At 42.4% G+C, this 13,956-nt stretch overlaps 1 protein-coding gene across 3 annotated transcripts in view; it reads left to right on the top strand.

Moving 5' to 3' along the window:
• Positions 1 to 13,956, top strand: part of LOC141073066 (uncharacterized) — a 296,352-nt gene that overhangs the window by 48,028 nt on the left and 234,368 nt on the right. Inside the window, exons 5-9 of one of the 3 annotated variants that reach the window (XM_073560386.1) lie at positions 6,171 to 6,268; positions 6,347 to 6,425; positions 6,530 to 6,627; positions 6,750 to 6,867; positions 12,532 to 13,757. The exons of the other annotated variants lie outside the window; for them this stretch is intronic. Coding sequence (XP_073416487.1) covers positions 6,171 to 6,268; positions 6,347 to 6,425; positions 6,530 to 6,627; positions 6,750 to 6,867; positions 12,532 to 13,577 — 1,439 coding nt within the window. The 3' untranslated portion in view covers positions 13,578 to 13,757. Of the gene's footprint in view, positions 1 to 6,170; positions 6,269 to 6,346; positions 6,426 to 6,529; positions 6,628 to 6,749; positions 6,868 to 12,531; positions 13,758 to 13,956 lie in introns of those variants that run through there. 3 annotated transcript variants of the gene reach the window in all.

Below are 13,956 nucleotides of genomic sequence, written 5' to 3'. Positions count from 1 at the left end.
AATAAAAGCTTTAAATCAATCCACCAAAAACAAGTCCCTACTCAGGTCTGTCATTTGTTTACGGAAATGTAGGGGACTTAAATGTTACTGGTAGCACAGCGGCTCTGGAAAATTGATATGGCTCCTCACCCCTCAAAATAAATCCAGCGAATTCTACTCCCCCAAATCCTAATCCCCCCTCTTCTGAGCCCCAGTGTGCCTAAACCACATTTAGCGTCCACATGTTTTGCATTTCTGTAGTGATGAGAGCCCACCTAATTTATGGGTGCGGGTCTCCAAAAGGAGGAGCTGGACACAATGTAATGGGCACTACACTGGCAGATTTGCAATTTTTACTGAGCAACATGCATTGTTGCTTGTTTCTGGAAAATACCCATGGAGTCAAAATCGTCGTCGATAAATACCCAGAGGGATCCATTCACTATAATGAGTCAGCAAAGTTACCCTGGCCCTCTGTCCAGCAGTGTCCTTCTTTTTAGAAGTGCACAAAGCTGTGGCAGAAGTTACTTTTATGCACAACACCACCGGATCATGGACCAGGCGGTGTACACAGTGCCGCCATCTGCCTCATTAAAGGAAATCTTCCGCCGGGGGTTCCGTCCATCTGAATCATGTATTTCAGAGATTTACACGCCAACCCTGGTGTAAGCGCTCACTGCACTTACTGCGGTCTTTGGGAGGCAGAATGAACAAATCAACAGCAGGTGAAGAATTGACGTTTTTATTGGTACTATTTTCGGGCACATGGCATTTTTTGATCGCTTTCTATTCCCATTTTTGGGCAGCAAAATGAACAAACACTAGGAATTCAGATTTTTTAAAATTTTATTTACACCATTCCGCAAGTGGTAAAATTGATAAGGCAGCTTTATTCTTTGGGTCAGTACGATTACAGCGATACTACATTTATATTGCTTTTTTAATGTTTTGTCACTTTTACACAAAAACATTTAGATGGAAAAAATAATTATTTTTGCATTGCTTTATTCTGAGAGCTATAGTTTTTTTCATTTTTGCATTAATGAAGCTGTATGGTGGCTTATTTTTTGCTGGACAAAATGAAGTTTTCAGCAATACCGTTTTTATCTACATTCAAGTTCAGAGATATGATGAAAAAGCGTAGTTTTTCATAATAAAAACCCTATTTTTAAGGTTTTCATTAAAGAGGTTAACTAGTGTGACAGTTTTATAGGTTGAGTCATTCTGGATGCGGCGATACCAAATATGTGTACTTTTATTTCTTGTTTTCTTACATAAATATAGTTAGGTCCATATATATTTGGACAGAGACAACATTATTTTTCTAAATTTGGTTCTAGACATTACCACAATGAATTTTAAACAAAACAATTCAGATGCAGTTGAAGTTCAGACTTTCAGCTTTCATTTGAGGGTATCCACATTAAAATGGGATGAAGGGTTTAGGAGTTTCAGCTCTTTAACATGGGCCACCCTGTTTTTAAAGGGACCAAAAATAATTGGACAGATGAAATAATTGTAAATAAAATGTTCATTTCTAGTACTTGGTTGAAAACCCTTTGTTGGCAATGACTGCCTGAAGTCTTGAACTCATGGACATCACCAGACACTGTGTTTCCTCCTTTTTGATGCTCTGCCAGGCCTTCACTGCGGTGGTTTTCAGTTGCTGTTTGTGGGCCGTTCTGTCTGAAGTTTAGTCTTTAACAAGTGAAATGCATGCTCTATTTGGTTGAGGTCAGGTGACTGACTTGGCCATTCAAGAATATTCCACGTCTTTGGTTTAATAAACTCCTGGGTTGCTTTGGCTTTATGTTTTGGGTCATTGTCCATCTGTAGTGTGAAACGATGACCAATCAGTTTGGCTGCATTTGGCTGGATCTGAGCACACAGTATGGCTCTGAATAGCTCAGAATTCATTCAGCTGCTTCTGTCCTGTGTCACATCATCAATAAACACTAGTGACCCAGTGCCACTGGCAGCCGTGCATGCCCAAGCCATCACACTGCCTCCGCCGTGTTTTACAGATGATGTGGTATGCTTTGGATCATGAGCTGTACCACGCCTTCACCATACTTTTCTCTTTCCATCATTCTGGTAGAGGTTGATCTTGGTTTCATCTGTTCAAAGAATGTTCCTCCAGAACTGTGCTGGCTTTTTTAGATGTTTTTTTAGCAAAGTCCAGTCTAGCCTTTTGATTCTTGATGCTTATGAGTGGTTTGCACCGTGCAGTGAACCCTCTGTATTTACTTTCATGCAGTCTTCTCTTTATGGTAGATTTGGATATTGATACGCCTGCCTCCTGGAGAGTGTTGGTCACTTGGTTGGCTGTTGTGAAGGGGTTTCTCTTCACCGTGGAGATTATTCTGCAATCATCCACCACTGCTGTCTTCCGTGGGTGCCCAGATCTTTTTGCATTGATGAGTTCACCAGTGCTTTCTTTCTTTCTCAGGATGTACCAAACTCTAGATTTTGCCACTCCTAATGTTGTAGCAATTTCTCGGATGGGTTTTTCTGTTTTTGCAGCTTAAGGATGGCTTGTTTCACCTGCATGGAGAGCTCCTTTGACCGCATGCTCCTGACACTGGCCACTAAATGTGAGTTTGTCGTCCACCCATACACCCAGGTCTTTTTCAGTGACAGTTTTGCCCAGTGTTTTACAATTAAGCACATAATTATACATCTTTTTCGTTCTACCCAAGTGCATGACCTTACATTTATCCCCATTAAGGCTTATTTGCCATTTATCAGCCCAAGCTTCTAGTTCACATAAATCATCCTGTAATATAAAATTGTCCTCCTCTGTATTGATTACCCTGCAGAGTTTAGTATCATCTGGAAATATTGAAATTCTACTCTCTATGCCCCCTACAAGGTCATTAATAAATATGTTAAAAAGAAGCGGGCTCAATACTGACCCCTGTGGTACCCCACTGCTAACCGCGACCTAGTCCGACTGTGCTCCATTAATAACCACCCTTTGTTTCCTATCCCTGAGCCAGCTCTTAACCCACTTACACATATTTTCCCCTATCCTCATTGTTCTCATTTTATGTATCAACCTTTTGTGTGGCACCATATCAAAAGCTTATGAAAAGTCCATGTACACCACGTCCACTGCATTCCCTTGGTCCAGTCCGGAACTTACCTCTTCATAAAAGCTTATCAGATTAGTCTGACAGGAAAGGTCCCTCGTAAACCCATGTTGATATTGGGTCATGAGGTTATTCTTCTCCAGATATTCCAGTATAGTATCTCTTAGAAAACCCTCCAGGATTTTACCCACAGTTGAGGTTAAACTTACAGGCCTATAATTTCCAAGTTCAGTTTTTGTCCCCTTTTTGAATATTGGCACCACATTTGCTATATGCCAGTCCTGTGGTACAGACTCTGTTATTATGGAATCTTTAAAGATTAAAAATAATGGTCTATCTATGACTGTGCTTAATTCCTGCAGTACTCGGGGGTGTATCCCATCCGGGCCCAGGGATTTGTCAATTTTAGTGATTATTAGACGCCGCCGTACTTCCTGCTGGGTTAAGCAGGTGACATTTAATGGAGAATTTTTATCCCTGATCATGTTATCCGTCATGGGATTTTCTTGTGTAAACACTGTTGAAAAAAAGTCATTTAGCATATTGGCTTTTTCCTCATCCTCATCCACCATTTCACCCAGACTATTTTTAATGGGGCCAACACTATCATTTTTTAGTTTCTTACTATTTATGTAGTAAAGAATATTTTGGGATTATTTTTACTTTCTCTGGCAATGAGTCTCTCTGTCTCAATCTTTGCTGTTTTGATTTGCTTCTTACAAAATTTATGTAATTTTTTGGTATTTATTTAATGCCTCATCACTACCTACTTGCTGTAATTCTCTAAATGCTTTATTTTTGTCCCTTATTGCGCCCCTTACAGCTCTATTTAGCCATAGTGGTTTCCTCCTATTTCTCGCATGTTTATTCCCATACGGTATATATTGTGCACAGCTCCTATTCAGGAGGATAATAAACGTCTCCCATTTTCTTTGTGTATTTTTATGTCTCAGGATATCGTCCCAGTTAATTGCACCAAGATCATCTCTCATCTGTTGGAAATTTGCCTTCCTGAAGTTTAGTGTCCTTGTAACCCCTCTACTACACATCTTATCAAAGGATACATGAAAACTTATTAATTTGTGATCACTATTACCCAAGTGACCCCCAACCCTTATATCTGATCTGCGGTCTGGCCTGTTGGTTAATATTAGGTCTAGCAGTGCCCCCCCTCTTGTTGGGTCCTGGACCAGTTTTGAAAGGTAATTGTCTCTCATAGTGGTCAGACACCTATCACCTTTGCTGGAACTGCAGGTTTCGGTTCCCCAATGTATTCCGGGGTGGTTGAAGTCCCCCATAATAATGACTTCTCCTTGAGTCGCTGCTTCATCTATTTGCTTTATGAGGATATTCTCTGTTGCTTCCATTATTTTTGGAGACTTATAACAAACCCCTATCAGTAATTTATTATTTTCCCCCTCCCCTTATCTCCCCCCACAGGGACTCTACATTTTCATTAGATTCATATATATTATCACGCAGGATGGGTTTTAAGGATGATTTTACATATAAACACACGCCTCCCCCTCGCTTATTTGTACAGTCCTTTCTGAACAGACTATAGCCCTGTAAATTATCCGCCCAGTCATGGCTCTCGTCCAGCCATGTCTCAGATATCCCCACCATGTCATAATTATGTTCCAACAACATTAACTCCAATTCCTCCATTTTGTTGGTGAGGCTTCTGGCATTAGTATACATGCACTTTATGTATCACTCTGTACCTCTATTCTTTCTTAAATTATGAACTGTTCTAACCCCACCCCCCATGCCACCCCCACCCCCAATCTCCTTATTTGTGCCCAGGTCTCTATCTGCACTGTCTTCCCCTCCTATAAAAGGAATACCCTCCCCCCAGTCCCTAGTTTAAACACTCCTCCAACCTTGTAGCCATTTTCTCCCCCAGCACAGCTGCACCCTCCCCATTGAGGTGCAGCCCGTCCCTAGCGTAGAACCTGTAGTCAACTGAGAAGTTGGCCCAGTTCTCCAGGAACCCAAACCCCTCCTTCCTACACCAATTCCTGAGCCACTTATTAAACTCCCTAATCTCCCGTTGCCTCTCTGGCGTGGCACGTGGTACAGGAAGTATTTCCGAAAATACCACCTTGGAGGTCCTTGCTTTAAGCTTGCAGCCTAATTCCCTGAAATCATTTTTAAGGACCTTCCACCTACCTCTAACTTTGTCATTTGTGCCAATGTGCACCATGACCGCTGGATTCTCACCAGCCCCTCCCAGTAATCTGTCAACCCGATAAGCGATGTGTCAGACTCGAGCGCCAGGTAGGCAGCACACCGTTCGACGATCGATTGCCCTATCTGTTCCCCTAATAATTGAGTCCCCCACTACCAGCACCTGTCTGGCCTGCCCTGCTCTCCTATTTCCCCCCTTACTGGAGCAGACAGTCCTCCGGCTTTCAGAGGACATGCCTTGCTGCAGCGAGTAGAGCTCCCGGCGGCAATTGCGCAGTCATAGATCCTGTTTTGATACGATCGACAGGACGTACCCCTATGTCAAAGGTATTTAATGGTTTAAAGAAGAATAAAAATGCAGTAACTCGTCTTTTAATTGGAGGACGGCAGGTTCTCTCCTCTTAGAGTGATCCCAGAGGATCCTGTCCAGGAGGGAGGCAGTGTCCTCAGGGTGACCTTATGATCTCTCAGAAAACAATCACTGGTAAATGGTAACTGTCCTTTCCCCAATCTCCATAACGGTGAATTAGGAGAGAAGAAACCGCTGGATAGAAATGTGGAGCTTTCTCCAGCTCCTCTGTGGTTCCATCACTGGTGGAAACGAAACTTGGAGAAGTTGTGTTTCTTGGTACAGCTCCTTCATCTGACTGACGAGGGTCTTCTCTGTTCCTCTCCTCAGGGTCCTCATCCTCTGAGTGCAGAGCAGAGAAAATTAGGCTTTTGCCTCCCTGATTATCACTTCATACTTGTGGCCCACAATGTGCTGGCACCTCGGTACCGGTGGTGAGGACCACAACAATGTAATTTAGTCCCTGATGCATAAACCTAGAATTACTGGTTCTGAGAGACGTGTCTCATATATAGACAGATACACGGCAGGTCATGTATTCAGTCTGTGTGTCTCCACAGATGGATCCAGGAGGAGAAATCCACCAGAGAGATGTCCCCGTCCTCTGTATTCCCAGGACTGCCTGGAGGAAAATGACAACATCCTGGCGGACCATCAGGTAGATGACACTGAAGCCCCCACAACATCTGACCATGAAGTGATGGGACCTGAGCTCATCTTACATTTTTCTTTTTAGGGTGAAGATCTGATTGATATTCATGTTAAAGTTATAGATGAAACACAAGAGGCAATCACAATATGGGCCGATCAGCAGGGTGAGGAGGGGAGACTGCCATGTGTTCTGTGGTCACCTACTACTACTCCCATCATCTCATCATCACATCACACAATCTGTTCCATCACTGTGTGTTTCCTACAGATGGATCGAGGAGGAGAAATCCACCAGAGAGATGTCCCTGTCCTCTGTATCACCAGGACTGTCCAGAGGAGAATCATGATGTCACAGAAGATCATCAGGTAGACTTTGCTGGGCCCTGTACTAGATCTGTATATGGGGGGACATTTCTAATTGAGGTCAGAGGTGTCACAGATTTTGGTGGTTTCTTGTATTGTGCTGATTGTTACATCTGATAAATCAGGAGGAAGATCTGACTAAGAATAAAGTGAAAGATGAGACAGAAGAAGAAGTGATAACGAGGTGGGATCAGCCATGTGTGAGTGACGGGAAGAAGGAAATTTCGATAGCTGTTTCCACAGGTGTGTAATGTGACCGGCATATGATTATGATGCCTGGCTCATGATGATTATGACGATGACCGGTGTGTGATATCGTGTGGAGTCTCCGGTCCACATCACAGCAAAAGCGTCTGGTGATGGCGCGGCTGCTCCTGTAGAGTCCGGCGGTGCACTGATAAATGACGGGGCCACCTTCACACCTCTTCTTAATGATTTGGGAAGCACATATAGTTGAAACCAGAATTTTCCATACACTTATAAAGAGACATTTGCATGTTGTTCTCAATATCTGACATGAAATCAGAATAAACCTTTCCCGTGTTAGGCCAATTAGGATTACCATAATTATTAATATTTGTCAAATGCCCGACAGAATAATGAGAGAGAAAATGTTTTAAGGCATTTTTATTACTTACTGCAAAGTCAAACGTTTACATACACTATACTATGCCTTTAAACGATTCTGGACTGCCCATATGATGATGTCATGTGTTTGATATGTTTTTTTTGGCAACATCTGAGTTAATTAGAGACACACCTGTGGATGTATTTTAATGCACACCTGAAACACACTGCTTATTTGTGTACCATCAAAAAAGTGTGCAGATCAGTTTCCGAGTTGGTCAAAAATCCAGTGACTACCCTAAGAAGTGCTATGTTAATCGTGGGAATCTTAACATCTTGCATCCTGGCTGTAACCTGGGCAAGGTTCCATTTCAGAGCCCTTCAGTGAGAAGTTCTGAAAGAAGGAGAAAAAGTCGAAGGAAATTTGGACAGAAGAATTATTGTCTCAGGAAGGACGCAACAATCTCTAAGGCAACACAAGACCAATTTGTCTGGCAGAGTTCCTTGGGAAGTCTAAACCTCAAAATAATAACCACGGTCGCTTTTGGCTGGGGAGCAGACAGAGGGAAGAATCCTCCTAGAGGGATGGCCTCAAGAGTTGATGGACGCATCCTCCAGCAGGAAAGAACTAACTGCTCTCGGGCTGGCATTACTAAAAATCCTGCCAGATATAAAAGGACAACATATGAATGTTTTATCGGGCAACAAAAAAGCAGTTGCGTACGTATACAAACAAGGAGGCACAAGATCATGAGGTCTCATGATAGAAGCAGGCAATATGACTTTAGCAGAAGAAAACTTAAAGTGATTATTGGCAAGTTATCTGAAAGGGGAGGAGAACACTGTGGCAGATTACCTCAGTCGTCACATGATAGACCGGGTCGAGTGGTTGCAAAACCTGGAGATATTTTAAAAAATATTCAGGCGCTGGGGGGGAAACCCCAGAAAGACTTGTTCGCAAACAAATCAAACAAAAAATCTCAAAAGTTCTCCCTGGATCCAAAAGACCTCCCGTTTGGAGTTGACGTCCTTCTCCACAGATGGACAAAGGAGCTAGTTTATGCCTTTCTCCCAATTTCCTTGATTCCGAAAGTTCTCAGGAAAATTTGGACAGATCAAGCCAAAGCGATATTAATAGTTCCCTTCTGGCCCAGAAGAACCTGGTTCACCTGGCTATGTCAGCTAACAGTGGGAGTGCCATGGGTACTGCCAGAAATCCCAGATTTCCTATCACAGGGTCCCATGTTGTATCACAATGTGAGGGATCTTCATTTGACGGTATGGCGCTTGAGTAGAAGTTTCTAGCAGCTAGACGATGCTCAGAAATGTTAATCTCTTCCCTTATTAAGTAAAAAAGAAATTACCCTAGAATATGAGGAAAGTTCCCAACCTTTTCAGGGGTAGACCTGTTAAAAAACAGCCAGGTCCTCTGGATTGCTATTGTAGAATTTTTATAAAAAGTCCACACTGCAGCACTGGGGGCCCTGGATGTTAGGAGATGCATGTTACAATATCTAGAGTCAACCTGGAAATTCAGGAAAACTACCTCCCTGTTTGTTCTCTTTCAGGGTCCCAGGAAAGGTCAGGCTACATCAATAGGGTCCATAGCCAGATGGGTCAGGACAGGGATTGCACTGGCCTACTCTTCGGGAGGTGCCCCCCCAATAATATAAAAGCACACTCCACAAGGGCTATTTCTACATCCTGGGAAGAGAGGGCTAACACTTCTCTGGAAAAAATCTGTAGGGCTGCCATGTAGTCTTCACCCTCCACTTTTTTCAAGCATTAACTGTTGGATTTAGGTACTAGGGATCTTACTTTCGGAAGGAAAGTGTTACACGCGGTGGTCCCTCCCTAGGGGATTCCTCTGAAATCTCTCCATGGTGCTGTTGTGGGGAATAGGAAAAATGATGATGATACTTACTGGTAATCGGATTTCCCAGAACCCATGACATCACCCTTCATTATTTCCCCAACTTCTCACCTTTCCTTGGTGGATGGTAACGGTTGACTCACAGGGTGTTTCAGAAAAAAAAAATGAATAACTTTATTAAGAGATGTAGTTATGTGCAGGGTACGACATAATAAGACTGGAATAACATGTACAGTCATGGCCAAAAGTTTAGAGAATGACACAAATATTATATTTTCACATGATCTGCTGCCCTCTGGTTTTTATGTGTTTGTCAGATGTTTTTATCACATACAGAAATATAATTGCAATCATATTATGAGTAGCAAAAGGTTATATTGACAGTTAGAATGAGTTAATGCAGCAAGTCAATATTTGCAGTGTTGACCCTTCTTCTTCAGGACCTCAGCAATTCTCCCTGGCATGCTCTCAATCAACTTCTGGATCAAATCCTGACTGATAGCAGTCCATTCTTGCAAAATCAATGCTTTCATTTTGTCTGAATTTGAAGGTTTTTGTTTGTCCACCCGTCTCTTGATGATTGACCACAAGTTCTCAATGGGATTAAGATCTGGGGAGTTTCCAGGCCATGGTCCCAAAATCTCTATGTTTTGTTCCCTGAGCCATTTAGTTATCACCTTTGCTTTATGGCAAGGTGCTCCATCATGTTGAAAAATGCATTGTTGATCGCCAAACTGCTCTTGGACGGTTGGGAGAAGTTGCTCTTGGAGGACATTCTGGTAGCATTCTTTATTCATGGCTGTGTTTTTAGGCAAGACTGAGAGAGAGCCCATTCCCTTGGCTGAGAAGCAACCCCACACATGAATGGTTTCAGGATGCTTGACAGTTGGCATGAGGCAAGACTGGTGGTAGCGCTCACCTGGTCTTCTCCCAATAAGCCGTTTTCCAGATGTCCCAAACAATCAAAAAGGGGATTCATCAGAGAAAATGACTTTACCCCAGTCCTCAGCAGTCCACTCCCTGTACCTCTTGCAGAATATCAGTCTGTCCATGATGTTTTTCCTGGAGAGAAGTGGCTTCATTGCTGCCCTCCTTGAGACCAGGCCTTGCTCCAAGAGTCTCCGCCTCACAGTGCGTGCAGATGCACTCACACCTGCCTGCTGCCATTCCTGAGCAAGCTCTGCACTGCTAGTAGCCCGATCCCGCAGCTGAAACACTTTTAAGAGACGGTCCTGGCGCTTGCTGGTCTTTCTTGGGCGCCCTGGAGCCTTTTTGGCAACAAGGGAAACTCTCTCCTTGAAGTTCTTGATGATGCGATAGATTGTTGACTGAGGTGCAATCTTTCTAGCTGCGATACTCTTCCCTGTTAGGCCATTTTTGTGCAGTGCAATGATGACTGCACGTGTTTCTTTAGAGATAACCATGGTTAACAGAAGAGAAACAATGATGCCAAGCACCAGCCTCCTTTTAAAGTGTCCAGTGGTGTCATTCTTACTTAATCATGACAGATTGATCTCCAGCCCTGTCCTCATCAACACCCACACCTGTGTTAATGGAGCAACCACTGAAACGATGTTAGCTGGTCCTTTTAAGGCAGGGCTGCAATGATGTTGAAATGTGTTTTGGGGCATAAAGTTCATTTTCTAGGCAAATATTGACTTTGCAAGTAATTGCTGTTAAGCTGATCACTCTTTATAACATTCTGGAGTATATGCAAATTGCCATTAGAAAAAATGAAGCAGTAGACTTTGTAAAAATTAATATTTGTGTCATTCTCTAAACTTTTGGCCATGACTGTATTACCACCAAACTTGAATTTATGTATGTCTACTAAACTAACTAAACGGAGTTCCTCTCAAGCTCTGTAAAGCACTGAAGAGTAGTAGGGGCTTCCGCCTTTTAGGGTTTCTGGTCCTTAGGGCGTATCCTCTATCCATGGTGCTGTCGTGGGTTCTGGAAAATCTGATTACCAGTAAGTAATCATTACTTTTTAAGTCACAACAGGTCCCAAAGAAGACATAATAAAAAAGCAAAAAATCAATAATATTATCAATAGAAACTACAGCTTGCCACTCAAAAAATGAGCCCTCAGATCTCCAGGGACAGACAAATAAAACTATTATGACACCATGATTTAACACTAAAAGTAACCTCTTTTTCAGCCTCCTAATAGCTTCTATAATGATGCCTGTATTATCCCTAAACACTGTATATAGGTGATTAATAACTACATCATCCCTCATCTCCTCCACCTGCACACAGTGGGGTGTCAGTCACACTGCTGTGGGTGGATCCCACTGCGCACTAGCTTTGATTGACGGCAGTCCTGGACTAGTTTACTGACTGCAGGAAAGGATGAATAAACATCATGTTTAAAGACATATTTAGCGTTTTGGGCAGCGGCGGACATATCACATGCAGGAGGTTCAGCTGCATATGAACCAAGCAGTGTGGGGAGGCTCCAAGGAGCAAGGGAGGCACCAGTGGGTAGATGAGGCTCCAGAGGTTAAGGAGGCTCCAGGGTGTAGGGAAGATCCTGAAAGTAGGGAGGATCTGAGGGGTTAGGGAGGTTCCGGGGTGTAGAGTGGCCAAGGGGGTGTCGAGAATCCAAGGGGTTAGGGAGGCTCCAGGGTGTAGAGTGACCCAGGGGGTTGGGAGGATCCAAGGGGTTAGGGAGGCTCCAGGGTGTAGAGTAGCACAGTGGAGGTATAGCAGGGGGAAGGGAGGCCCATTTGCACTACAGGTTGCTCAGATACTGTGATCGTTCCACTTCTACCTATGTAGATTTTCCTTCTCAAACTTTGGAGGACTCACCTGTATGTCTCTTTTTGGTCAGTATATGCTTTAATATATAGTTAATTTTTGAAGGGGGATGGGGGGGCAGACATAAGTCCTGCACAGGGACCCGTCACAGTCAATGTCCACCCTTGGGGCCTGTAATTAGGATTTAACCTCTTAATGTGCCTTCAGAGCTATTTCAGTCTTCTAAGATTTCCTATCATGTTCTTAGGCATACTGAGGACATGATTATGGTGGCTGGAGCTCAACTACTCCTGGATGTAGGGCCACCTTTTTGACAACTCATTTGCATGCAGCGATGAAAGATTAAAACTCCCTTAATTGCGTGGACTCTTTTCTACATTAAGGGCATGATAGGAAGCTTGAGAGTATGAAATGGCACTGGTGATATTTAAAGGGGGTAAACCCTGATGACAGGTTCCCTTTAAGAACAGTCTGTCTATTTGCTGACTAATCTCTGCCACCCCTGACTTGTTCCAATGGCACCAGTTTATACGTGTTCTTCACTTTACCCGTCCTTGTGTTAGTTATGGCATGTAGTTGTCTTCTTTATTACTGGTACTTTCACTGACGAGGGTCTTAACTTTGAGCTTCATAAAAATAGTTTTGAAATCCCCTTTTGTGTTGTAGAAAAAAATTCACATCCAATCTATCTTTCATTCTTATAGGAAATCCTTCTGAGAATAACGAATTATCACCAATTTGTAAAAAAGAAGATATCAGGAAGCAGTCTAATGGAGAAAACCTCATTACCCTTCATGGAGCTCCTGGACTTCACAGCACTTCACTTTCTTATACTCCTCCTAATCATGAGGAACCCTCTCCTGAGCAATCTCACATTGTTACCACAATTCCAGGTGACAAAGTGAATACAAGATTTGAGGGTGATAAGCAATTTACTAAAAACTCAGATTTTTTAACACAAAAAAGGGAAAAGCCATACTCCTGTTCAGAATGTGGGAAATGCTTTACAATGAAATCAAGATTTGTTATACATCAGAGAATTCACACAGGAGAGAAGCCATTTTCATGTTCTAAGTGTGGGAAATCCTACACGGATAAAGGGAGTCTTATTACACATGAAAGAATTCACATAGTTGAGAAGCCATATTTATGTTCAGAATGTGGGAAATGCTTTACATATAAAATGTGTCTTGTAACACATCAGAGAATTCACACAGGAGAGGAGCCATATTCATGTTCAGAATGTGGGAAATGTTTTAGAGATAAATCAAATCTTGCTAAACATCAGAGAATTCACACAGGTGAGAAGCTGTACTCGTGTTCAGAATGTGGGAAATGCTTTACAAATAAATCAATATGTGTTAGACATGAGAGAATTCACACAGGGGAGAAGCCATTTTCATGTTCAGAATGTGGGAAATCCTTCACAGATATAGGGAGTCTCATTAAACATCAGAGAATTCACACAGGAGAGACTCCATATTTATGTTTAGAATGTGGGAAATGTTTTAGAGATAAATCAAATCTCGTTAAACATCAAAGAATTCACACAGGGGAGAAACCGTTTTCATGTTTACAATGTGGAAAATGCTTTGCACGTAAAGCACAACTTCGTAAACATCAGAGAACTCACACAGTAGAAAAGACGTATTCACTTGTTTACTCTGAGAAATGCTTTCCAGATAAATCAAGTCTTGTGACAAACGAGAGAAGCCGTATTCATGTTCAGAATGTGGAAAACCTTTTATAAATAAATCAAGTCTTATTACACATGAGAAATTACACAGTAAGGAAGTAATATTCATGTTCACTATGTGGGAAATCTTTGGTAAATAAATTTTGTTTGAAATGAGAGAAGTCATACAGGAAAGAAACTATCGTAATTATGTTCTGTGTTTTACAAATTTTAATAAACATTGCTCAGCATAAATGAGTACACTAATTTTAAAAAGTAAGATTGTACGATTAATATCTCACTGAACACGGGAACAATTTCTAAAATGTTCCTGTCCCCCATGATCAGCGTCACACAAGAGAGGGAATCCACTCCATAAGGACAGGAAACCTACTGAATTAAAGGGTGGCACCTCTCCACCTTATCAGTTGGCTTCCTGTTCTTGAGTGAAGCT

This window comes from Dendrobates tinctorius, unplaced genomic scaffold (assembly GCF_039654945.1).
Source record: "Dendrobates tinctorius isolate UK_male_01 unplaced genomic scaffold, ASM3965494v1 ptg000296l, whole genome shotgun sequence".
NCBI lineage: Eukaryota > Metazoa > Chordata > Amphibia > Anura > Dendrobatidae > Dendrobates > Dendrobates tinctorius.
Note: the sequence above shows the minus strand (reverse complement) of the source record. Positions and strands in the feature narration are given on the sequence as shown.